Source organism: Martes martes, assembly GCF_963455335.1.
Source record: "Martes martes genome assembly, chromosome: 4".
NCBI lineage: Eukaryota > Metazoa > Chordata > Mammalia > Carnivora > Mustelidae > Martes > Martes martes.
In genome coordinates this window covers 37,519,677-37,547,397 of record NC_137891.1, presented here as the reverse complement: position 1 = coordinate 37,547,397, position 27,721 = coordinate 37,519,677, and the positions used below count along the sequence as shown (strand labels likewise).

The following is a 27,721-nucleotide window of genomic DNA, read 5'->3' as shown; positions in this document are numbered from 1 at the left end:
TCCATTTCACAAGAGTAAGGAAGGGTCTCATTAGTAAACATGGGCAGAATACCTTTGAAAAAATAAATACTTTGGAACAGTTTTAGGTTTACAGAAAATTTGCAATGTACAGAGAGTTCACTTAGATTCCTTACTCAGTTTCTCCGTTGTTAATATCTTATACTGTCATAGTACACGTGTCAAAACTGGGAAGCCAACACCGGTGCATTTCTGTTAAATTCCAGACTTTAACTGAATTTCATAATGTTGTTTTCTGTAATATAATCCAAACCAGGATACCACATTGCATTTAGAAAAGTACGTCTTAAAAAAAATAATTTATCTAATTTTGTCTAGATACATACAAGTAATGTGTTGTAAGCTTGATGGGTGCAAGGGTGGTTGTTGTGGTTGTTGTTTTGGAAGCATCTAGATTAGTACTTGTTATGTAGCTGTCACTCATTAAGTATTTGCATGATCGAATGAGTCTGAGACACATACTTTTTTTTTTCCACCGATATAATTTTTTTTATTTTTTATAAACATAAATTGTATTTTTATCCCCAGGGGTACAGGTCTGTGAATCACCAGGTTTACACACTTCAGAGTGAGACACATAGTTTGAGAGTAAACACCCATGAACCTACTTCCCTCATAGAGCTAGATGAAGCTTTGTTAAATTTATCTGTGGGTGTTGTGTTGTGTTTTGTTTTGTTTTGTCTTAGTTTTCTTTCTGATGAAAAATTTGGGAGAAATTTTGGAAATGATTGAACTAACTCTGGTTGAAGTTGTATGGTATATAAAATGAATAGAGGTTAGAACATGTAAATTTTTGGCAGAATATATGAACTATATGAATTTTGGCAGAATATATGAATATATGAGACTGTTATAGCTACATAGCTTTTACCTTTTTAAGCAATATTGATATGACACAAAGATGTTAAATAAAAATACGGTGATATTTAAATTCTCTATTTGAGCTTACACTAGAATATTCAACCTTTATACCATGGATAATCTGTTACAGCTGTTTTTGTTGCACCTGTTTTCCTGCTTAATAATTAAATTTCCTGAATCTTAAAATTGGCCCTGTTTCCATCAATTCATCACAGTAATGACAGTTTATTGCTATCTAATACTAATTTTACTTATTTAATATTCCTTTATTGTTTTTTAGCTCACTGAAATGCAAGCTGAGAGTAGTTATTATAGCCCTCAGAAAGTAAAATCCAGAGAAGTATTGTGTTGGGAACAAGAAGGAACTACAGTTGAGGTAATCTTTCAATATTGAACATATATATTTAAAACTTTTTTGAATGGTCCTTATGTTAATATTTAATAAATGCAGGCTTTTATCATAGTGGTGTGTTTTAAAATATATTCACGGTTTTTTCTATTTCAGTCATCAGTAGTATTGTGTTGAAATAATTATTACTTTAACAGATTCTACTATAATATGCAACATGAATTCTTTCATTTTTACATTTAACTTGTGTGAGCTTGTATGTATGTGTGGATTAATGTTCATAAAGTGCCAGTCATTGAGGATACAGAGATAAGTAAGATGTTTCTTAATTTAGTAGGGTTTATGATCTAAGGAGAATAAATTTGGAAAGTCCATAATCCTAAAGAAGTTTCTACTAATTCAGTAATTCTACAAGGAAAGCCTGTAACTTTTTTGAGCCTGTAACATTTTTATGAAATTCAGATTCTTAGTTCTAATGTTTCCTTCCCTCTTACCAGGCCCTTATGATGGGAGAGCCTTTCTTTGATTGCCAGATTGGTTTTGTAGGTTGCAGAGCCTTGTGCCTTAAAGGAATTATGGGTGTTAAAGATTTTGAAGAGAATATGAATAGAAGTGAAACTGTAAGTCAAATTCACCCTCTTTCCCCTTTTTTGGATAGAATACAGGGATAATGAAGTGCTTACTGAAGTGTTTAACCATACCAAAAAATCTGTTAGACTACATGTATCTTTGGCTTAAGAGAGGAACTTTACTGTTTTCCCCTGTAAGAAATTATAGAGCTCAGGGGAATTTAGAAAGTTGGTAGCACTTAACACCTGGACAGTAGTTCCAAATACTTTCCAATTCATAAATGTTTCTTCTTTCTTGTTTATGGCAGCTACTTGGAGTTCCTTTTTGGTTTGTTAAAATGTTCTTTGCCAAGATAGGCAGTGAAAATGGAGACAGCATTCCTTGTCTTTTTACAGGATTTAAAGTTGTAGTGATTTCTATTGACTACTGAATGGGTGTTATAAAACCAAGGTTTTATTTTCTTTAACAGTTCAATGATTTTTCCTCCTGTTCAAAAATTTTGCATTTATTTTCAGGAAGCCTGTTTCTTTATTTGTGGTGAAAATTTGAGTATGAAAGGGTTGACATATCTTACAAATTCACTGTTTGATTACCGAAGCCCAGAAAATAATGGTACTCGTGCTGAATTTATCTTGGATGCAGCTCATCATAAGGTCAGAGAATATATATTTGAGCCAATTTCTAGGCTGTGTTTAGGTGGACATTTTGTGTGAATACTTGTAATTGCCATTTTTCTTCTCAAGTAATACATTTGAATGCTAGTTGTTTATTGAAGCATTTAGAATATTTTTGTCCTGTTTCTACATCTAGAGAAGTTTGGTGAGTACACAAAGGTCTCAACTTCTGTATACTGCATAGTCAGTCAGTTTGTTTATCCGTTCCCAACTGTTAAATAGTCATGGGGGAAACTTGTAGAACAGTCTTTTAATTGCAGTTACTTTTGGATATGGGATTAATGGGAAGAGATGAATTTCACATTTTACTACGTATGTGTCTTACTGTTATTTGAATTTTACATGTAAAATTAATGTACTTTTAGGGAACAAATTTAGAAATTCAAAAAAGGTTACCTGAAGATTAGTATAAAAGAATAAATAATACATACTTTTTACTACATTTACTTTTGTAAAGAATTTAATTTTAATTTGCATATTTCCATATCTTTTAAATATTTTAGGCATACTTTTAGTATTTGAGTTTCATATAAGCATACTGGAATATGTAAGGTTTAAATGTATTTGATAGTATACATTGGACAGTTCTGTGATGGTCATGGCTGTACTATCCTTTTCCATTATAGGTATTCATTAGCCAGACATTACTGATAAAGTGGTCAAAATGTCTAGTAGAATTATGGATGCTTTCTTGTGTTGTCTTTAGTAGAGTTAACATTAACTTCCTTAGAAATGAATTCTTTGGATAGCCTCTGTTCTTTTGTTTTGGTAATCCTTCGAGTTGATATTTGAGTTCTATATAAAGATGTATGTTTGATTCTTGACTTGTCAGGTTTTAAACTCAGTCTCTTTGATACAATGTGTGTTCTGTTTGTTTTCCTTGGTGCCAGCAGGAGACATACACTGAGATAGCTGGAATGCAGAGGTTTGGGGCTTTTTACATGGATTACCTGTATACAATGGAGAACATCAGTGGCAAAGGTACTAGTTTCTTTCCTTTATGTTTGCTTTTCCTTGAACAACAGAAACAAAAGACTCTTCAGAATCAGTTGGTCCTTGACCGGCTGTAATCTGTTACATCAGCTTTGCCTTCTGTTACTTTGGAAAATGGTGTAATTATAATAGCATGTTATAATTTTCTTAGACACTTAGATTCTTAGTCCTTTCTTTGTGTAGTTGATTGAGAAGACATTTTATATGACCAACCAGATTTAGTTCTATTATGTACCAAATATTAAAATTTTGATACATCAGATTTCATGTTGCATTAAGTTGTCAAAAAGCATAAACATTTCCCTTTCCGTATTAAATACATTTCAAAGGTTATGTAGATCTTTTTATTAAAAAAACTGTTGTTTCAAGCAGAATAGTGAAAATAAATGCTTTTGGAGATTATGAATATAGTCTTATATGTTTTATAAGCAATCATATGTTTTTAAAAATTTTATTGATACTTTACGTGTTCATCAGTATACTCTATTATGCTTATTCTCATCTTTTTTCATATTGGAACCTTATGAAAATAGGTTTATCCTTTTTTGTTGATTTTTCATATATTAATGATTTTTATGTGTTAGGTGATGAGTTTGATATAGTGAATGCTAAGAAGACCAAAGCATTTTTTAGGAAACTAGTAGGTAGTGTTTATACACTTAAGTAAATGATTATAATATAGCACAGTAAGAACAATAATTAAAGTGGAGAGCTAAGAGAGGTCTAGGTCAGAAAGTGACCACTTTTATCGGTTGGGTTAAAGACTTCACAAAGGACTTGATCATGAAAAATCATTAAGTTTTGTTAGATGAAAACAGAAGGAAAGATCAGTAACTTTCTGCTTCCTCCTTTTGTAATAGATTTCTAAATGTTGGTATTCTCATTCCTTCCCTAAACTCTTTGCTAAGGTTCTCTCATTCTTTTCCATTGATTTGGTACCTTTTATATGTTGTTGATGCACATATTTATAATTTTAGTCCAGATTTCCTTCATTTAGAATTAAATATCCATTGCATATTCGGTATTTTTACTTCTTTATGTGTCTCACAGATATTTCAAAACTGAATATGTTCAAATAGAAATATTAAAATCCTTATGACTGTCCACTGCCTTCTGCTTTTCCCTTAGTTTCAATATTCTTGCCTTGGAAAATGTTCTTTTGTATTCTGGTTGCTCAAGTCAGAAACCTAGGAATCATTGTGACACACTTCTCTCCTAGCTTCTAGTCCATCAACACATTTTTGTCACATTTCATCTACAGATGGTCAGTGACTTCTCGTAAACTCCACTGTTACTACTCTCTTCCAGTCTGTTGTCCTCTCTACATTTTAATAGCTTTTTACTGGCATCCGCCTCCCCACGCTTTCAGATTAGTTTAATTCTGTGCTTCAAACACTCACTCACTGACTTTGCATTGCTTTATTTAAAAATAATGTTTAAATTGTGTACCAGATTTTGGTCTTGAGTTACTTGGAGGATAGTGATAACCACTAAGGAAGATAGATACAAGTAGGATTTTTGGAGGAAAAGATGTGTTTGGAGGTACCTGTGGGCATTGAGGTAGAGATATTCAGTAACCAATTATATATAGGAAAGGGCAACTAAGAACTTCACAAATTGTTATAGTGTCGTAGTTATAGTGTCAAATATAGGATGGTAGGTTTCTTCTGGTTCAGTATGAAGTCTTCTGCATGTGTTATGGATTCCATATCTTGTGAGGAGGTGGAATATTGAGAAGTTGTCCTTCAGGGGAAGGAAAAAAGCACTAAAAATGTATTTTGTGCATATGTTGCTTCTATACTTTCTAAAAGATAGAAGCATAGTTTATATTTGCTTATATATGTTCAGTGTGAGAAACTGGTAATTGGTTAACTTTTAAATTTTTCATATCCAAGAATAGGATACAATGTTACAAATATTTTAGTCCTTAACTTTTTCCCCAACAACTATTAAATTATAACATACAAACCGGAAAGTTCTATATGTTTATATACAGAATAACAAAGAATTATAATGGAAATATCTGTGTGTAATAAATTTAAATTATTTTTTGTCTGTGGTCCTGAGACTAAAGACTAAACTGAAATCCTTTGTTTGAAATTATAGAAAAGTAATTTTGAAAAATAACTTTTGAAAAAGTTATTAGCAAGTTGGATACAGGGGCACCTGGGTGGCTCAGTTGGTTAAGCATCTGCCTTTGGGTTAGGTCATGATCTCAGGGTCCTGGGATCGAGCCCCACATCGGGATCTCTGCTCAGCTGGGAACCTGCTTCCCCCTCTCGCTCTGCCTGCTTCTCTGCCTACTTATGATCTCTTTCTGTCAAATAAACAAATAAAATCTTAAAAAATTTTTTTTTCTTAGCCATGTTTGAAAGCTTTCAGTATATATCCTCCCTGCTTATGCTCTCTCTGTGTCTCAAATAAATAAATAAATTCTTAAAAAAAAAAAAAAGTGTGGATACAGAACTTTTGTGTTTAAATGGGCCTTCCTAGATTCTAAAGGTATTAAGTGCTGGGAAGCCTTACTTGCCTATTTCTGTTTGAATAAATAAAATGGCTTGGGGCACCTGGGTGGCTCAGTGGGTTAAAGCCTCTGCCTTCGGCTTGGGTCATGATCCTAGGGTCCTGGGATCGAGCCCTGCATCAGGCTTTCTGCTCAGCGGGGTGCCAGCTTCCTCCTCTCTCTCTGCCTGTCTCTCTGCCTACTTGTGATCTCTGTCAAATAAATAAATAAATAAAAATCTTTTTTAAAAAAAAAATAAATAAATAAAGTGACTTAAGAATTAGAAATTACCAAGCTGAGGAGTCCAAGGTGGTGGAGGAGTAGAAGACTGTAGTTTTGTCTGGTCCCAGGAGTTCAGCTTAGATAGCTTTGAAACCATTCTGAACACCTGCAAACGTAACTGGAGATCTAAGAAAAGAATAGCTGCACCTCTACAAATAGAAAAGCAAACACTTTCTGCAAGAATGACAAGATGGAAAAACCACCTCAGAAAAGAGGACAAGAGGGAGCACTGACTGCCAGGGACCTAATCAGTATGGATATAAGCAAGATGTTGGAACTAGAGTTCAGAATAACAATGATAAAGATAACTAGCTGGGCTTGAAAAAAGCATAAAAGACACTAGAGAATCCCTTTTGGGAGAAATAAAAGAACTAAAATCTAATCAAGTTGAAATCAGAAAGGCTGTTAATGAGATTCAATAAAAATTGGAGGCTTGAACTCCAATTCTGAGGCAGAAGAGAGAATTAGTGATATAGAAGATTAAATGATGGAGAATGAAGAAGCTGAGAGGAACACCTGGGTGGCTCAGTCAGTTAAACATCTACCTTCAGCCCAGGTCATAATCTCAGGGTTCTGGGATCAAGTTCTGTATCAGGGTCCTTGCTCAGCATGGATCCTGCTTCTACCTCTGCTTGCTGCTCACCCTACTTGTGTGCTCTATCGTTCTCTCTGACAATTAAATGTATAAAATCTTTAAAAAATATAAGTTGAAAAAGAGAAAGAAACAACTACTGGATCATGAAGGGAGAATTCAAAAGTGATACCAGAAAGTGAAACAAGAGAGTAATTGGGATCCAGAAGGTGAGGAAAGAGAAAGTGGGGTAGAAGGTATATCGGAGCAAATTATAGTGGAGAACTCCCTAACTGGGGGAAGGAAACAGGCATTCAAGTCCAGGAGGCACAGAGAACCCCTCTCAAAATCAATAAAAATAGATCAACACCTCAATATATGATAGTGAAACTTGCAAATCTCAGGGACAAAGAGAAAATCCTGAAAGCAGCTCCGGACAAGAAGTCCGTAACCTACAAGAGTAGAAACATTAGACTGGCAGCAGACCTATCCTCAGAGACTTGGCAGGCCAGAAAGGACTGACATGATATATTCAGGATGCTAAATGAGAAAAATATGCAGCCAAGAACACTTTACCCAGTGAGGGTGTCATCAAAATAGAAGGAGAGATAAAAAGCTTCCAGGACAAACGAACTAAAATAATTTATGATAACTAAACCAGCCCTGAAAGAAATATTAAAGGGGATCCTTTAAGTGATCAGAGAGCCCAAAAGTAACATAGACCAGAAAGCAACAGAGACAATATACAAAAACAGTGACTTTATAGGTAATACAGTGGCACTAACTTCCCATCAGTAGTTACTCTGAATGTGAATGGACTAAATGCCCCAATCAAAAGACACAGGGTGTCAGATTGGATAAAAAAGCAAGGCCCATCATACACTATCTGCGAAAGACTCATTTTAGACCCAAAGACACCTCCAGATTGAAAGTGAGGGGGTGGAAAACCATTTATCATGCTAATAGACATCAAAATAAAGCTGGGATGGCAACCCCTATATCAGACAAATTAGATTTTGAACAAAAGACTGTAATAAAAGATGAGGGACACTGCATCCTAATTAAAGGGTCTATCCAACAAGATCTAACAATTGTAAATATTTATGTCCTTAACATGGGAGCAGCCAATGACATAAACCAATCAATAACAAAATTAAAGAAACACATTGATAATAATATAATAATAGTAAAGGACTTTAACACCCTCCTCACTGCAATGGACAGATCATCTAAGCAGAAGATCACCAAGGAAACAAGGGCTTTGAATGACACACTGGATCAGATGGCTTCACAGATATGTTCAGGACATTTCAACCTAAAGTGACAGAATACACATTCTTCTCAAGTGCACATGGAACATTCTCCATAATAGACCACATTCTGGGTCACAGATCAGGTCTCAGTTGGTACCAAAAGATCTCCAGAATAGATCACATCTTGGGTCACAGATCAGGTCTCAGCTGGTACCAAAAGATCATCCTCTGCATATTTTCAGACCACAATGCTTTGAAACTTGAACTCAATGACAAGAGGACATTTGGAAAGAACTCAAATACATGGAGGCGAAAGAACATCCTATTAAAGAATAAATGGGTCAACCAGGAAATTAAGGAAGAATTAAAAAAATTCATGGGAACAAATGAAAATGAAAACACAACTGCTCCAAACCTTTGGGATGCAACAAAGGTGGTCCTAAGAGGGAAGTATGTAGCAATACAAGCCTTTCTCAAGAAATTTGAGAAAGGTCTCAAATAAAAAACCTAACCCTACACCTAATGGAGCTGGAGAAAGACCTGCAGATGAACCCTAAACCCAGCAAGAGAAGAGAATTAAGAAAGATTAGAGCAGAAATCAATGAAATAGAAACCAAAAGAACAGAATAGATCAATGAAATTAGGAGCTGATTCCTTGAAAGAATTAATAAGATTGCTAACCCTCTAGGCAGACTTATCAAAAAGAAAAGAGAAAGGACCCAAATAAATAAAATAATGAGTAAAAGAGGAGAGACTATTACCAACACCAAACAAATACAAACAATTATAAGAACATATTTTGAACAACTATATACCAACAAATTAGGCAATCTGGAAGAAATGGATTCATTCCTAGAGATGTATAAACTACCGAAACTGAAATGGAAAGAAATAGAAAACCTTAACAAACTCATAACCTGTAAGGAAATTGAAGCAGTAATCAAAAATTTCACAACAAACAAGAGCCTAGGGCTGGATGGCTTCCCAGGGGAATTCTACCAAAAATCTAAATAATACCTATTCTTCTGAAGCTCTTTCAAAAAATAGAAATAGAAGAAAAACTTCCAAACTCTATGAGACCAGGATTACCTTGATCCCCAAAACCAGACAAAGACCCCACCAGAAAGAATTACAGACCAATATTCCTGATGAACGTGGATGCAGAATTCTCACCAAAATACTAGCCAGTAGGATTCAACAGTACATTAAAAGGGTTATTCACCACAACCAAGTGGAATTTATTCCCATGCTACAAGGGTGGTTCAGCATCCACAAATCAATCAACATGATACACTACATTAATAAAAGAAAGGACAAGAACAGTATGGTCCTCTCAATAGATGCAGATAAAGCATTGACAAAGTACAGCATACTTTCTTGATTAAAACTCTTCACAGTGCAGTATAGAGGGAACATACCCCAATATCATAAAAGCCATGTATCAAAAGCCCACAGAGAATCTTGTTCTCAATGGAGAAAAGCTGAGAGATTTTCCCCTAAGGGCAGGAACACAACAGGGATGTCCATTCTCACCAGTGTTGTTCAACACAGTACTAGAAGTCCTAGCTTCAGCAGTCAGATAACAAAAATAAATAAAAGGCATCCAAGTGGGTAGAGAAGTTAGACTCTCACTCCTCACAGAGGACATGGTATTCTATGTGAAAAACCCAAAAAACTCCTGCCCCAAATTGCTAGAACTTGTACAGGAATTCAGCAGAGTGGCAGGATATAAAGTCAATGCACGGAAATCAGCTGCAATTCTATATACCAACAATGAGACAGAAGAAAGAGAAATTAAGGAGTCAATCCCATTGTTACAATTACAAAATCCCCAAACCCATGAGGTACCTAGGAATAAACCTAACCAAAGAGGCAAAGGATCTGTACTCAGAAAACTAAAGAATACTCATCAAAGAAATTGAGGAAGACACAAAGAAGTGGAAAAATGTTCCATGCTCATGGATTGGAAAAACATTGTTAAAATGTCTTTGCTGCCTAGAGCAATCTATGCATTCAAAGCAGTCCTTATCAAAGTACTGTCAGCTTTTTTCACAGGGCTGTAACAAATACTAAAATTTGTATGGAGTCAGAAAAGTTCCCTGAATGGCCAAAGGAATGTTGAAAAAGAAAACCAAACCTGATGGCATCACAATTCTGGACTTCAAGCTCTTTTACAAAGTTGTAATCATCAAGACATTATGTTACTGGCACAAAAACAGCCACATAGATCAATTGAACAGAATAGAGAACCAAAAAATGGACCTTCAGCTCAATGGTCAACTAATCTTCGACAGAGCAGGAAAGAATATCCAATGGAAAAAAGGACCTTTCTCTTTAACAAATAGTGTTGGGAAATTGGACAGCCACATGCAGAAGAATGAAACTGGACTTTTCTTTTGCTATATATAAAAATGGACTCAAAATGGATGAAAGACCTAAAAGTGAGGTAAGAATCCATCAAAATCCTAGAAGAGAACACAGGCAGCAACCTCTGTGACCTCATATATATATAAACTTCTGACTAGACATGTCTCTAAAGGCAAGGGAAGCCGGGCAAAAATGAACTATTGAGACTTGATCAAGATAAAAAGCTATTGAACAGCAAAGGAAACAGTCGAAAAAACCAAAAGACAACCTACAGAATGGGAGAAGATACTTACAAATGTCTTACCAGGTAAAGGGCTAGTATCCAAAACGTATAAAGAACTTCTCAAACTCAACACGCAAAGAACAACAAATCCAGTCAAGAAATGGGCAGAAGATGTGATCAGGCATTTCTCCAAAGAAGGCCTACAAATGGCCAACAGACACATGAAAAAATGCTCCACATCACTTGGCATCAGGGAAATACAAATCAAAACCACAGTGAGATACCCCCTCAAACTGGTGAGAATGGCCAAAATTAACAAGGCAAGAAACAACAGATGTTGGTGAGGATGTGTAGAAAGTGGAACCCTCTTATATTATTGGTAGGCATGTAGGCATACAGGCACTCTAGGAAACACTATGGAGGCTCCTCAAAAAGTTCTAAATAGGGCTACCCTATGGCACAACAGTTACACTATTAGAGATTTGCCCCAAATATACAAAAGTAGTAATCTGAAGGGCCAGCTGAACCCCAGTGTTTATAGCATGATGTAACAGTTACACTATTAGAGATTTGCCCCAAATATACAAAAGTAGTAATATACAAAAGTATATTACTACTTTTGTATATTAGAGATTTGCCCCAAATATACAAAAGTAGTAATCTGAAGGGCCAGCTGAACCCCAGTGTTTATAGCATGATGTCCACAATAAGATGTGGTGTGTGTGTGTGTGTGTGTGTGTGTATATATATATACACACACATATATATACACACATATACACACATATATATACATATATATACATATATATACACATATATATACACACACACACATATACACACACACACACACAATGGAATACTACTCAGCCGTCAAAAAATGAAATCTTGCCATGTGCAATGATGTGGGTGGAACTAGAGGGTATTATGCTAACTGAAATAAGTCAGAGAAAGACAATTATAGAATTTCACTCATGTGGAATTTAAAAAACAAAACAGGATTATAGGAGAAGAAAGGGAAAAACAAGATGAAATCAGAGAGGGAGAAAAACCATGAGAGACTCTTAATTATAGGAAACAAACTGAGGGTTGATGGAGGGGACGGGGGTTAGGGGAATGGGGTACCTGGTGACACAATGTTCCTGTGTCAGTTGTATCTCAGTAAAGCAACAAAAAATTAGAAATTACCGTATGTCATCATTTATAACGTGGAGTTATGTATTAAGAACAAATCTCTAATGTATGGAGTATACATATTAGTTAAGGAGAAATACCTGTAGGTAGAGCCAGTATTTTTTTAGAAGATAGCCCTTGGTTTCCACCTCAGTATATGAGTAGATAAGGGATTGAAGAATTTGAGTTTTGTATCATGTAGCATAGTCATAGTAATTTTGTTCTAGAAAAAGTTTAAAGCCAGTAAAACCTATTGTTGTCTTCCATGATCACTATACAACTGTCACAGTGCCCTGTGAACATTTTTTCAGCAAAATTTCTAAGATAAAATAGTAAAATGCAATTTGCCCTACTCAGCCTTGCTAATTAACATCATAGTATTGTGTATAGAATTATTGGATATTAGCCAGTTAGATTTTAGAGACTAATTTTCTAAGAAATTTTGTTGCACTTCTTGTAACATTAAATAGATTATGGGAGTAGTTGTTATTTGAAGCAATTTTTTTTGTTAATAATCACCATCTCATTTGTGTAGAGAAAAAATATAGATTAACAGTGTTCTGTGTATTCAGTCAATGGAGAATTTTTTTAAAAAAAGATTTTATTTATTTATTTGACAGAGAGAGAGAGATCACAAGTAGGCAGAGAGGCAGGCAGAGAGAAAGGGGGAAGCAGGCTCCCTGCTGAGCAGAGAACCCGATGTGGGGCTCTTTCTCAGGACCCTGAGACCATGACCTGAGCCGAAGGCAGAGGCTTAGCCCACTGAGCCACCCAGGCACCCCTGGAGAATTGGTTTTAAGACATTAACCTATAAGCTAAAAAGAGAAGAGTAATATTACAATTGGTGTATCTGATTGCTTAAAATATTAATATGAGATGTGGTTTCTTGTAGGTTCTGCAAATCAACAAGACTTTTCTTCAGGAAAAAGTGAAGATATGGGAACAGTTCAGGAGAAATCTACAAAAAGCCTTGTTATAGGTCCTCTTGATTTTCGTTTGGATAGCAGTGCAGTACATAGAATTTTGAAGATGATTGTTTGTGCCTTGGAACATGAATATGAGCCATATAGTGGGCTAAAACCAGGTTTGTTTTTGTCCTCATTTTGAATCCCTTGCTAGTTGATTTGAATGATTATATAATCCAGTTTGTTGTAGTTTGCTGAATTATACTTTTTTGGTGTAATTTGCCTGTCTGATTTTCATGTATTTAGTTGTATGTAGAAGTTATGGGAGAGGTCAAGATTTGGAAATTATTTACATAAGTACTTTATTTACCAGTGTTTGTCAGGATTTTTTTACCACACTTTTGGATACTTTTCCTAATGTATGTTCCTGAAATATGATCATTTTCCCACTTCGTGGTTTCTGAAGAGCAGACATGAAGATGGACTCTGAACATACAAACTTAGATTCAAGGAGATATAGCTTTTACTGGTAAAAAACAATTTGTTGCTTACCTAATTTTTTCAATGTAGCATGAAGCTGTCAGAGTTTCCTAAAATAAAAAATTCATTTTATATACAATAAAGTACTCTCTATTAGGACATAATAGCGTGTAAAGGACCCCTATGACATTAGACTATGGCTTGAATTCTGACTCCTGCTTTTAATGTAAGGAAATTTAAGTAAGATCACTGATTTTTCATTTCTCTATCTTAGTAATGAGTTTAATTATTGGGCTAGTGATGGTTAAATTGTCTCCTCAATATCTTTTATTCTCTTATTTTATAGTAAAAGAAGTTTCTATGATAGCAGTTCTTTTTTTTTTTAATTTTTATTTATTTATTTGACAGAGAGAGATCACAAGTAGGTGGGGGGGGAAGGGGAAGCAGGCTTCCCGCTGAGCACAGAGCCCGATGCGGGGCTCAATCCCAGGACTCTGGGATCATGACCTGAGCTGAAGGCAGAGGCTTAAGCCACTGAGCCACTCAGGTGCCCCCTATAATAGCAGTTCTTATGATAAAATTAAAGATAACACATTCCAAGTATAGTCACAGGACTCGAGGTTCTGACTGCTGGGATGGGAGCAGAACTTTAGTTAAGTGAATTTTGGGGCTGTGACTTTAAAAGGAAATACACATACCTTCCTTTTTTTTCTTTACCCTTCCTTCTAGCTGGAAAAAAATTACAATGGCAGGAGCTGGAGCTGCCATCTTTGACCCTGAAATGAAAGTTGCATGCTGAGGATAACAGCAATAAGATAGCAAGAACGTGGGTCTTTGGTAGCATGGTAGCACTGTCATCTCTTTAGACTTAGATTGTTTTTTTTTTTTTTTTTTTTTTTATTTATTTATTTATTTGTCAGAGAGAGAGAGGAGCGAGAGTGAGCACAAGTAGACAGAGTGGCAGGCAGAGGCAGAGGGAGAAGCAGGCTCCCTGCCGAGCAAGGAGCCCGATGTGGGACTCGATCCCAGGACGCTGGGATCATGACCTGAGCCGAAGGCAGCTGCTTAACCAACTGAGCCACCCAGGCGTCCCTAGACTTAGATTGTTATATGAAATAAATTTCTGCTGTTCAAACTTTATTTGATTTTTGTCATAGCAAATTTACTGTTACCTAAGTATTACACTGGTAGGACCAACTTCCAAAGATCAGTACATGTAAATGGCTTGTAACATTGTGTCTAGTGTGTAAGAAGTGCTTGGCACATTTCTGTAGTCATTTCTTATACTTTGCTTGCATGCCTACTTCATCCCAGACAGTCATAAAAGGGCTAGAATAGTATGTATGAGATGGTTAAAATAAAAGACAGTGACAGTACCAAATGTTGGGGAGAATATGAAGAAACTACGTCACTCAACATTGCTGTTGGGAATGTAAAACATAGAGCCACTTCTGAAAACACTTTGTCAGTTTCTTTAACAACTAAAGCTGTAACTACCTGTAACTACTAACTACTTAAACTATAACTATTGCCTGTAACTAATAGCCTAGCAACTGTACTCGTGGGCATTTATCCCAGAAAAATAAAAACTTAGGTTCACACAAAAATCAATACCTAATTTGTTTTTCTCATGTGAAAATCCAAGCCAGTAGGTGCTCTAGTGGATTATGGTAAATGTTCCTTGAGGTTGTCTTTAGACCCAGAATTCTTTCTGTCTTGTTATTCTACCATTCTTTGAGATATATCTCATCTATGTGGTCAGTGTTGGCCCACTATTGCAATATTTAATTTGAATCAACAGGAAATGTGGGGCAAGAGAAAATGGTAGTTATTGTGCTTTCATTTAATAATATGGCTCAGTCATCCTATTTACCAGAACTTAGTAACAAGTCCCTATACCTAGCAGCAGGGATACTGGAAAGTGTAGTAGTCTCTGAGAGCCTCAGTACCAGCCTTATGTTCAGAGGGTTTTATTGCTAAAAGAAAGATTATAATTAGTCTTTTTGACAGTAGAATAATTCCCTACACACATATATACAAACACACGTATATATAACATGAATTTTTATCTGAAGCAGTTTATCGTCTCAAGAATGTGACACACACATATCTATATATCTACATATCTGTATATGTATCTATTTATATGTCTATATAAACTGTATACATACATATCTATATATATATAAACTGTATATAAAAATATATATGTATATATACTGCAGTTAGCTCACTTTAGTTTAATATACAGATAGTTCTCACTTTCCATGGTAATTAGGAACCATAAAAATGTGCCAGCTGAAATCACGGAAGGTGGTCACAATCAGTGTGACAAAATTGAAATTGTTTCACACTTTCAGATATTTTTGTCAAAACGCTAAAAGCTCTCTATTGGTATGAATGTATATAGAAATGAAGAAAATACTAAAGGGAATACTAAAGTAAGAGTTTTAGTAAAAAAAAACCCAAAACAAACTTAAAAGTATTTTATTTTATTTTATTTTTTAAAAGATTTTATTTATTTATTTGACAGAGATCACAAGTAGGCAGAGAGCAGGCAGAGAGAGAGGAGGAAGCAGGCTTCCCGCTGAGCAGAGAGCCCGATGTGGGGCTCGATCCCAGGACCCTGGGATCATGACCCGAGCCGAAGGCAGAGGCTTTAACCCACTGAGCCACCCAGGTGCCCCTTAAAAGTATTTTAAATGGTGATTGTCTCCTTGTCCGATAACTTACAATATAGAGGACTGTCTTTCCAACACTTGGGCAGATTGTTATATTTCTAAGTTTGGATCAGATTCCCATACATTTTCAGTGTCATCAAAACCACTGAGAGTTCCTTTAATGGGAAGTATTTTGTTTATATCACTTCCTCTGGGATTTCTTCAGACATCTTCATTCTTTTTATCACAGCCACTTTCCTCATCGACATTAGTCTGTCTTCACTAATTCTCCCAGCTGCATGTCAGGAGTCTCTCCAAGGGTACAGTGTTGCTATTACGACAGTCAGCTGTTTCTTCTGTAACTCCTTGTATGTTATAAGTCTTTGTTTCTTTGCTGCACTTTCCTTTTTGATTGCTGGTTCTTTTCCATTTACTCATTTTTGTGAGATGTCACATGGGTTTATCACTGGTAAGCAAGGAGGCACCATAAGTTCATGCTTTGCTGTCTGTGAACGAGTTAGATAACAGATAGGAGATACCAGTAGCCCAACCTGACGGACTTTGAAAGAAGTGACGGGATGGATCACTGATCATGATGCATACCTGATGTTATGATTTGTGGGTTGAAGAACTTGCATAAGGTTTGTACTTTCCGCACTTTTACAGTGGTAACTGATATTTGAACTTTTTTTGGGGAACTGGCATTTTTTTCACTAAAACAGGATAACTAAAACTGACGTATGCCAGAACTGTGCAGAGTGAGAGCTGCTTTTGCATACATGTAAATGAGTACATATGTATTACATCTTAAGTACTTAGTTTTACACTTTTTTTTTTTTAAGATTTTTTATTTATTTATTTGACAGAAATTACAAGTAGGCAGAGAGGCAGGCAGAGAGAGAGGAAGGTAAGCAGGCTCCCCGCTGAGCAGAGAGCCCGATGAGGGGCTTGATCCCAGGACCCTGAGATCATGACCTGAGCCAAAGGCAAAGGCTTAACCCACTGAGCCACTCAGGCGTCCCAGTTTTCCACTTTTTAAAAGCTATTTGTTGAGGTTTAGTATACATATTGGAAAGCACAAAATCTAAGGCACAGTTCTGTGAATTTTGCAAACTTAACCACAGCTATGTAACTGTTCAAGAAATGGAACCTTGGTAGCACTCCAGAAGTCCCCTTTGTGCTCTCTTGTCTTTACTCCTCTTACCCTGAGAGTAACTTCTCTCCGTACTTTTATCTTCTTGGATTTAGTTTTAGCTTAGCTTATAATTCATATAAATGGAATCACACAATATGTATGTTCTCTCTCTGGCTTTAGCTTGTTTATGAGATTCATTTCATTATTATGTACTGTGTCATTGTGTGAATATACCGCCAATTATCCATTTTACTGTTGAGTATTTAGTTTCTAGGTTTTGGTTAACTATGGCAGTGATGCCACAGACATTCTAGTACATGCCTTTTGGTAAACATGTGTACTCCTTTCTGTTGGGCATGTATGAGTGGAATCACTCAAGTAAAAGGATTGCATATGTTCACTTTTAGTAGGTATTTCCAAACTGTTTTCCCAAGTGGTTGAACCACTTTACATTATTTTTTTTTTTTTTTTCTTCCAAAGATTTTATTTATTTATTTGACAGACAGAGATCACAAGTAGGCAGTGAGGCAGGCAGAGACACAGGGGGAAGCAGGCTCCCTGCTGAGCATAGAGCCCGATGTGGGGCTCGGTCCCAGGACCCTGGGATCATGACCTGAGCTGAAGGCAGAGGCTTTAACCCACTGAGCCACCCAAGTGCCCCATACCACTTTACATTCTTATCAGTGGTTTGGAGAGTTTTAATTGCCAGGGCTGGCAAACTATGACTTATTGCCTCTTTATGCAGCACATGAATTGATAGTGGGTTTTGTGTTTTGAATAGCTAGGAAAAAATAAAAGAATCGTATTTTATGACCCATGAAAATTATATGAAATTTAATTTTCACTTTCTACAGGTAAAGTTTTATTGGGACATAATCATGCTCATAGAGTTCGGTATTATCTGTGGCTGCTTTTGTGCTACAGTGGAAGAGTTGAGTAGTTGTGACAGACTATATGGCCCACAAAAACTAAAATAGTTTCTAAATGGCTCTTTATGTAAAAGGTTTGCTGATGTTTGGTTTGCATGCTTGCCAACACTTAGTATTAGTCTTTTTCATTTTAACCATTCTAGTGGGTCAGTAATTTTGTCATGTGACTTTATTTGCACTTATCTAATGCCTAATGATGTTATCTAGCTTTCCAAAGGATTTTTGGCAATTTAGAAATACCATCCTTTGCTTGTTCAAGGTTTTGTAGCCCATTTTTCTATTCAGTTGTTTATTATTGGTTTTTAAAAGGTTTTACATTAGCTTTGCGCAGTGGCAGTATCGTAGCCAATGAGGTTTATCCGAGGCGCGATTATTGCTAATTGAAAAGGTTTTACATTAAAAAATTTTTAGTATGCTGTGGGTCCTTTGTATTGATATCTGTATCCATCTATCTATGGCAAATATCATCTGTTTGTTGCTTGCTTTTGCATCATCTTAATGGTGTTTTTATCAACAGAAGCTGTTATTCTCTTAATAAAAGAGATTAAGAATTTCTTTAAAATATTTAAAAGTAATTTAAAATGAAATATGTAAATTTTTATATAGTAAAGACATATTTATGTTCTACAGTAACTTTTATGAGTATAACTTATATTTGTTAAAGGTAAGACATTATTTTGCAGTTGCTTCATTGTTGAAAAGAGAAATATAATTTGTCCTTAAAATTTGGGAACCAATTAATTCACTTATTTAAAAATAATTTTTTATTAAATTTTCATTCTTTCATTTTAGATATTAAGGATGAAAATGAAACAATACTGAATCCTGAAGAAGTGGCATCTTTGGAGGAATATATTCCTACTCGACATACAAGTGTTACTCTCCTTAAATGTACCTTCACTATTTTCATGGCTGAATTCAACTTATTGGACCATTTGCTACCTGTCATTATGGGAGAAAAGGTATATTTTGCAGTTCACTATTTTTTTTTCTCATACATGCATATTTGCAAGTCCTATGATACTGTAAGAGGAAGGTGATAGAGTAAAAGAATATGTCCTTATATAATCATCCATGATGATGTTAAAACAATGTAACTATGATTGTTAATTTTTACGTGTGTGTGTGTGTGTGTGTGTGTATGTGTCTACATATATATTATATATAGATAACCTCAAGCTAAGGCTATATTAAGAAATGGTGAAGAGAGCGTGGGCCTAGAAGTCAGTCCATATACAAACTATGACACTTTGCTTTGTATCTCTAAACCTGTTTCTGAAAAACAAAACAAAACATTTGTCAAGTGGGCTGACAGATTGAGCTGGTAAAGAAGCAGTAAGCCTAGATGGATTCAGGTAGTTTATTACTTACATTGTAAACATAGAAGCAAATCATTAATCGTGTCAGCTTGCTGTGTCCCTTTCAGGACAGTCTTAAAACCAGAAGGCCAAAGTAACCTGCAGCACACACATGCAGCATACCATTAAGCAGAATACCCTGTGTCAAGGATTCAATTGCATGTTTTGTCTAAGCAGTTATAGAGATTATAGCTGTACATTGAGAATAGTAAGTGGAAACCCCATCTGTCACCTGAATGTGGGATGCTGATGAGAAAATGTCTCATAGCAGTTTCCCTCAAAAGAAGAAGGTGAGACATGGTCTTTTAGAAGCTCTGCAAGTCCTCCTATCTTGACGTGTTGTGAGAGTCACAGGATGTTCTCCCAAGGCTTAGGTCGGTTGTGGCTGCATCTTGCTTTGTGGTCTGCACGGATTTGTGTAAGATTGTCAGGTTGTTGGCACAGAGCTGTTCCCTTACAGTAGCTAGCTCTTAGAATTATTTTTAGTATTAGATGAGATAATGCACATAAGCCATTTGCAATATTAGGAACACAGTAATTACTACTTTATTGTTAATGAGGACTTATTAGATGCTTCACTTGATTAGGCCATTGCTTTCTGAGTTTGCCATATACATAATAAAGTATTATTTGTTATCTTTAGTTTCTTTTGGTTATATTTCTTTTGATATGTACATAATGATGATTATAGAAATAAAAATGTCCTAACTTTAAATAAGAACTTGTGGAAGTATGACAGGGAATTGGCTGTGATATGATAGTTTCATGTTGTGTATTTGCTCCATATTGTCCACTTGTAATTGTTGTGTTGCTGGGTAAAGCGATCATCTCGGGAAAATTTCAACGGAGAGAAAGCATGTCAGTATTAGACATTAACTTCAAAGCAGCTATGGGTAATGAGTTCAAGAAAGAGACAAAAAGAAAGAGACAAAAAAGTGAAAGGTTTCAGAAGAGCCCTCAATCTAAAAAAAAAAAAAGCCAAATCACATTCTGGAACTGAAAACTATAACACACTTCAGAACTAAAAAGATGGAAAACAATTTAAATGCAAATCACAGAAAATAGAGTGTAGCTGTTTTAATACCAGAAAGTGTGAGCTTAAGGCAAGAAATATTATTAGAAATAGCTGTTTTATAATAATGAGTGTTAACTCCATGAATGGAACAACATAGGTGGTTCTTACAGATGGAATGTTGAATTAAAGCAGGCAGTCAGGAGCATGTACTGTATGATTCCATAATGATCACGAATAGGCAAAACTAGTCTGTGGTGATTGTAGTGCGAATATTGGCTGCCTCTGGAGAGAGTCAGCCGATCTATCGCCTGAGAAGGGATATATTGTAGAGTGCCTGAAATGCGTGGTGGTTACAGATGTAAAATTTTATTGAGCTCTCCACTTAAGATTTGTGTGCTTACCATATGTTATACCTTAATAATCCAAAGTAAAGTCGTTTAAAAGAGCAATTGCTTTAGTAAGTAGTGGTTTAAAAATTATTAATATAAAGTTAAAAAAGCATGTTCAAGCAAGTATGTTCAACTTAGTCGATTTTAGGTCCAGTATTTCTCAGTAATGGCACTTTGGCTTTTTGGACTTGGAAAGTATTATGTAGCATTTACTATCTTTAGCCAGTCTTTACCCTGCTAAGTGCTAGTACTGCTCCCCAGTTGTTGTGACAATGGAAAACAGAAAGAACAGTGAAACCTCTCTCCCACAGATTTTCATGTACGTCTAAGGTCATACTGTTTCTTGTTGAGAATGACAGTATGGCATTTTAAGGAAATAAGTTAGTGTTAGGACCAGCAGGGGTTGTTTGCTAATCAGGGTTCATACTGTGGACATCTTGATACCTACTTGCATTTATTTAGAAGCTTAGAAAGGTTCTGTAACACTGAAAGTACCAAGCCTAACTTGAGATTCTTAGTATTTTATGAGGCTTTAACGTATGTATTGTTAGATACGATATGTATTGTAGATATGATATGGATCAGAAGTTATTCCTCCTTGCAGGTTTTGCTTCTTTTGTCTGTGAAACTGTCTGGAGTAGTCCTCTTAGTCCCTTCATCATCTAAATGTGAATAAAGGACAAGAAGACAAATGGTGGGTGGCTCTGGGATATCTAGGTCAATATTTGGGAATGGTTGAGCTTAAGAAAATACCATTCAATGTACTGAGGAGCACATAGTGAACTATCCCAGTTGGTTGAAAAATAAAAAGTTTAACCAAATGGGTAGTAAAAATTTTACAGTGAATATGCATTTTTTTGAAATCTAGGACGTACCTAAAAATATATTGAAGACATTTGTATCTGGTTATGGTAAGAGAGTACCATAGAAAATCATCATTTCTAGATTGATTTGATAACATTGCAAAATGTGCCAGTCTGAGGCTTGTGTGGGGGCATTGCATGTTAGTCACTGTTTTCCTGAGTTATAAAGTGAACTTTATTATTTTCCAGAACTCAAGTAACTTCCTGAATACTACAAACTTCCAGTCTCTTCGGCCTTTGCCATCCATTCAGATATTAGTGGATAAAATTAATCTGGAACATTCTGTGCCAATGTATGCTGAACAGTTGGTGCATGTGGTCAGCAGCCTTACTCAGCCTTCTGATAATCTGCTTCATTATTGCTATGCACACTGCTATCTTAAGGTAGGAAAGTGAATTTTCTTGTTTATTAGTGTGTTTGGCTTTGGGAAAATTAAGTATCTTTTTTCTTAGATTTGTAACTTCATGGAATTAGTACCCCCATAAGATGAGATTTAAATGATACATAATGGATATATTCATTATTCAACATAATTAAATGAAAGTGTACCTATTTTAAAGTTACTCAATTATTTGGGATTAGCTTGATGTTTATACATGTATATGTTTATAATACACCTACAGGTTTATAATGTTAATTATGGTTTTTGAAGATTTTTTTAAAAATGTTTATTTTAGAAATGAGGAGAAGGGACAGAGGGACTCTTCACACTGACTCCCTGCTGATAGTAGAGCCCAGTGCAGGCTCAGTCTCATGATCCATGAAATCATTACTTGGGCTGAAACCAAGAGCTGGCCACTCAGAGGACTGAGCTACTCAAGTGCCCTGTTTTTGAAAATTTTATCTGTCATCAATGATAATTATAAGTAGTGTGAAGGAATACTTAGTTTATAAGAATGTTTTAAAGACTCATGATTTCTTTGAGGGGAACATTTTTGTGGGACAATGCTTTATAAAGAAGGTTTAACACTTTTTTTTGTTGTTGTTTCTTTCCTCTTAACTGAATTCATGGTAATTTCTGGATACAAAGAGAGAATGCTTAATGAGTTAAATTGGGTTATATAGCATTAATTATTGTAGGCTTTACTGAGCTCTTCCTTATTTTCTTGGTAAATAATACATCCCAGGGGTGCCTGGGTGGCTCAGTTGATTAAGCATCATACTCTCAATTTCCTCTCAGGTCATAATCTCAGGGTTATGAGAACCAACTCTGCATTGGGCTCTGCACTGAGCATGAAACCTGCTTAAGATTCTCTTCCTTCCTCTCTGTGCCCCTCTCTGTGCCCCCCTTCTCTGCCTCTGTTGTGCATGCACAGGTGCACTCTGAAAAAACAACAATAAAAATATCCCATTGTAGGTACATAAAGATAAATTCAAATGTTGAGTAGTAAGTGTTTTTGCAAAGCAAACACAGAAGTTTAGTCAAAGTGGAGATAGCATATATCTAATCAAATTCTTTTATAGATTAAAGAAAACTTTACAAACATATTCAAGAATAAGAACTAAAAATACACTAAATTCATGTAAAGGACTCCAAAATTAGAGGAATCCAAAAGTAGATTTTACTGGTTCATGCTTCATTGTTCCATGTTTCAAAGTTCTTAAATACTTGCATATTTGTAGAATAAAAGGAAACCAATGTAAATATAAGTTTTACACCGCCTGTAGTTTTAAGATGGTGAAATTTGTTTTCAAACCATGTAGCGTAGAAGAACATGTTTTCCTAGAAGTCCATGCAAAGCCCATTTTTAAGAGGATGGAGGAAACTCCACTCCCTTGGTGAGAGAGTGACACTGTCATGTTGCGAAGGGCTGTGGACACTGGAAAGTATAATTCATTAGGGCCATTATTAAAATTATCTACCACAGTATTTTATGTCATATGGAGAGCAGCAGAAAGTAATTTTGAAAGCTAGATATGTAGGTAATATTTTATATTTGTGCCTTTTAATTCACTCCCATAATTATTACACTGAGGTGTATTTTTTTAATAATAGTATGACTTGAATATCAGATTATAATGTTCAGAATATTTGCCTTGTTATTGAAACAGGACTAATTTTAGGCAGTTCACTAATCTTTCCAAGGTATTCTATTTAGGTAGGATTCATCAATTTGGTAAATACTAGATTCTTTATATATTGCAGATACTCAGCATTGAAGATGAATAAGGCATATCCTGTCCTTAAGGAGAATGGTCACCAAAGCCATTGGTCACCAATCCAATACGATTGTACTCCATACTGAGATAAAAGTTTCTGGGATAGTTGTTTACTACTATTGTTACCATGTTAAAAGCTCACTTAAATTTCCAGGGTAATGTAGGTGGCTCAGTCAGTTGAGTGTCTGACTGTTGATTTTTGGCTCAGATCAAGATCTCAGGGTTGTGAGATTGAACCTCTTATCCAGATCTGTGCTCAGCTTGGAGTCTGCTTAGGATTCTCTCTCTCTTTTCCCTCTGTCCCTCCCCCAGCTCATGCTCTTGGTCTTTCTCTCAAATATTAAATAAATAAATAAAGTCTTGAAAAAACATTTTCAGGGTAATGTAAAAGTTAGTTACAATGTAATCCAGATAACGTTACGTTTTGGGCAAAGGTCTTTTTTTTTTTTTTTTTAAAGATTTTTATTTATTTAATTTGACAGAGATCACAAGTAGGCAGAGAGACAGGCAGAGAGAGGAGGAAGCAGGCTCCCTGCTGAGCAGAGAGCCCAGTGCGGGGCTCGATCCCAGGACCCTGGGATCATGACCCAAGCCCATAAAGGCAGAGGCTTTAACCCACTGAGCCACCCAGGCGCCCCAGGTCTTTTGCTTTTATGCATACTACTATCTAGTTGTCTTTTGTATTTTGGTTAATTTGAGTAGAGCTATGTTTAATGGATAAACCAAATGTTCTAGGAGGTTTGGTGTTGGGCAGAGCAGGAATATTATATGTAGAAAAACTTGTCATTGATATTAAGAATATTGAGTATTTTGGGGCACTTGGGAGACTCGGTTATTTAAGTAGCTTCCTGTGGCTCAGGTCATGAGCCCGGGGTCCTGGGTTTGAGCTCTGAGTCAGGCTCTCCGCTTAGTGGGGAGCCTGCTTCTCCCTCTCCCTGCCCATCCCCATGCTCTCTCATGTATGTGCTCTCTCTCTCAAATAAATAAAATCTCGAAAAAAAGAATATTGCATATTTTAAAAAGTAAAGCCTTGAGTCTTGAATATATTATTGTATTTTTGACGCTTCTTTAGTGGCCTGGTCCTTTTTTTTTTTAAAGAATTTTTATTTTAGAGAGCTCATGGGTAGCGGGAGGGTCAAAAGGAGTGGAGAGAGAAGCAGACTCTCTGCTGAGCTTAGAGCCTGCCTCAGGGAGTGGTGGGAGGAGGCGGTGGGTGAGGGGGAGGGGCTTGATCCCAAGACCTGAGAGATAATGACCTGAGCTGAAATCAAGAGTCAAATGCTCAACTGACTGAGCCACTAAGGCACCCCTGGCCTGCTACTTTTTTTTTTTTTTTTTAGTTTATTTGTCGGAGAGAGTGCGTACACAAGCAGGGGGAGCAGCAGGCAGAGGGAGAAGCAGACTCCCCGCTGAGCAGGGGGGCTGATGCAGTGCTCAATCCCAGAACCTTGGGGTCATGACCTGAGCCGAAGGCAGATACTTAACCAACTGAGCCACCCAGGCGTCCCTGGCCTGGTACGTTTTTAAACGGTCAGGATTTGGTGGAGAGTTTTAGTTTATATTTGTACTATTTGGAACTGACTCAAAATACTGATTTGTCGTAAAATTTATAGCAGTTCATGTTACTTGGCATAATTACTCTGACTTTTGAGGAGGTTTACCAAGATTAATTTTCCTATTATGGTGTTAAAGTATTACAATAGAGGATTGAAATGTGTATTTCATGTGTGTGGCATTTTAGACCCTAAGTAATTTTCAGTTAAATACTGAAACAAATGCTCAAGTTTTAATTTTATATACCTAAATTCGACTGTATTGACCATATAATAAAATGGTATGTAGCACCTATTTTGTGTAATGAAATTTATTAATTGGGAGAGTTGACATGGATGTGTGAAGAAAACCTACAGGTGGAACTTTCATATGTCTTACCAGATCTTCTTTATTTAACTGGTAAAGCCATCCTTTGAATATATATGGCATCATGTAGCTAAGTCATTGCAAAGCATCTGATGTTTGAAACAAGAATAAGTTCATGGAAGCACCCTATAAGCTGTAGAATAATACATGAATTTAAGGCCTTTTTACTCACAAGGATCAGCTATGGCATGTGCTTCAGAGTGATCACGAAGATTATAATAGTGTCAAAATCCTTTGGATTTCTTAGATTTGGTAATTTTCAACCTCAAGAAAATAGTTTTCTCCAGGATTTGGAGAAATGGTGCTTTCATATGTGGCCGGTGGGTGTATAAATTGGTATCATTTTGGACAGTACTTTTGCAGGACCTAACATATTTGAAAACAAATTTACCTTATACTCATCTATTCCAATTTCCAGTGTATATCCTATAACAGGGGTCAACAAACTTTTCTTTAAAGGGTCAGAGTAAATATTTTAGGCGTTGTGGGCCAGGAGACAAAATTTAGGTTGTAGCATAGGTACTTAGATAATAAGAGAATAAATTTCCACAAATTTTGAGTTGATAAAATGAAAAATGTAATAGTCTTTTTTTGTAATTCAGTTTTACGAATGAGAAGAATGGGATTCTTTTTCTTGAGATAACATTTCACCTCATTGGGGTTCCTGCTTAGTGTTTCCTATCACCAAACAGATTATAAATGTTCATATGTAAAAATTATTCTTAGCTTGTAGGCAATACAAAAATAGGTATTGGGTGAAATTTGACTTGTGGTTTGCTGACCTCTGCTCCAGAGAAAATTTTGCATATGGAGATAAATACAACTAGAGATCTGTATGTGCTCACATTGATAGCTTTCTACAATGTAATTTTTGGTGGGAATACCAGAAAGCATAATGATATATTGATATATATATATATAATATATATATGTGTGTGTGTGTGTGTGTGTGTGTATGTGTGTGTGTGTGTGTGTAGTTATAATGCTATTTATGTAAATCAAACAAAATGCTAAAGATTGTTCACAGATATAAAAGGGTCTATGAAGGTAGATACAACCCAAATTCTTGAAAGTAGGTTTAAGTGGTTTAGGGGTGCTGTAGAGACCAGGGGAACTAGTATGAGTGTCATGGTTAAAGTAGACTTTAGATATGTTTTGAGGTTTTCTTTTTTTAAATAATGACTGTTGATACAATTTACCTACCATAAATTCACCTTTTTTAAAGAATAGAAATTAGTAATATTTAGTGTTTTCACAGTTAATGCAAATGTCACCTCTGTCTAATTTCAGAACATTTTCATCAATCCCAAAAGAAACCCTCTGCCTATTAGCATTCACTCACAATTTAAACTCCTCCCCTCGTACCCCTTATAACCACTAACCTACTTTGTTTCTATGTATTTGCCTATTCTGGACATTTCATGTAAATGAAATCATACAACATATGATCCTTCGTGACTGATTTCTTTCACTTAGCATAATATTTTCAAGGTTCATTCATATCATAGCCTGTATTAGGATTTTATTCCTTTTTTATGGCTGAATAATATTCCATTACATGAATATACTGTATTTTGTTTATCCATTAATCTATTGATGGGCATTTGTGTTTCAAAATGGCCATTTTGGGGCATCTGGGTAGTTCAGTTGGTTGAGCATCTGACTGTTGATTTCAGTTCAGGTAATGATCTCAAGGTCATGGGATCAAGCCCTGCCTCAGCTCCTTGCTCAGCCAGGAGTTGGCTTGGGATTCTCTCTCTCCTTCTTCTCCCTGCTGCTAACATGCACGCATGCTCATGTGCACTTTGTCTCTCAAAGAAATAAATTTTTAAAAATGGGCATTTTTGGCTATTAATAATGTAGTTACAAACATTCATGTATGTTTTTTGAGTGATAGCAAGTTTTCATTTCTTTTGGGAATATACCTGGGGGTGGAGTTGTGTGGTCAAATGGTAACTCTATTTTTAACATTTTTGGGAACTACCGAACTTTTTCTCAAAGGGATTGTTAAATTGTTTTCCTGTCCTAATACCATAGAATTTTTTATTTCTTCACATCTTCATTAC

General features: G+C 35.8%; 1 protein-coding gene across 1 annotated transcript in view; it reads left to right on the top strand.

Moving 5' to 3' along the window:
- Positions 1-27,721, top strand: part of VPS13B (vacuolar protein sorting 13 homolog B) — a 611,735-nt gene that overhangs the window by 84,821 nt on the left and 499,193 nt on the right. Inside the window, exons 8-14 of the mRNA XM_080801635.1 lie at positions 1,160-1,255; positions 1,726-1,848; positions 2,314-2,451; positions 3,366-3,453; positions 12,733-12,924; positions 18,742-18,911; positions 21,764-21,958. Coding sequence (XP_080657761.1) covers positions 1,160-1,255; positions 1,726-1,848; positions 2,314-2,451; positions 3,366-3,453; positions 12,733-12,924; positions 18,742-18,911; positions 21,764-21,958 — 1,002 coding nt within the window. The remainder of the gene's footprint in view (positions 1-1,159; positions 1,256-1,725; positions 1,849-2,313; positions 2,452-3,365; positions 3,454-12,732; positions 12,925-18,741; positions 18,912-21,763; positions 21,959-27,721) is intronic.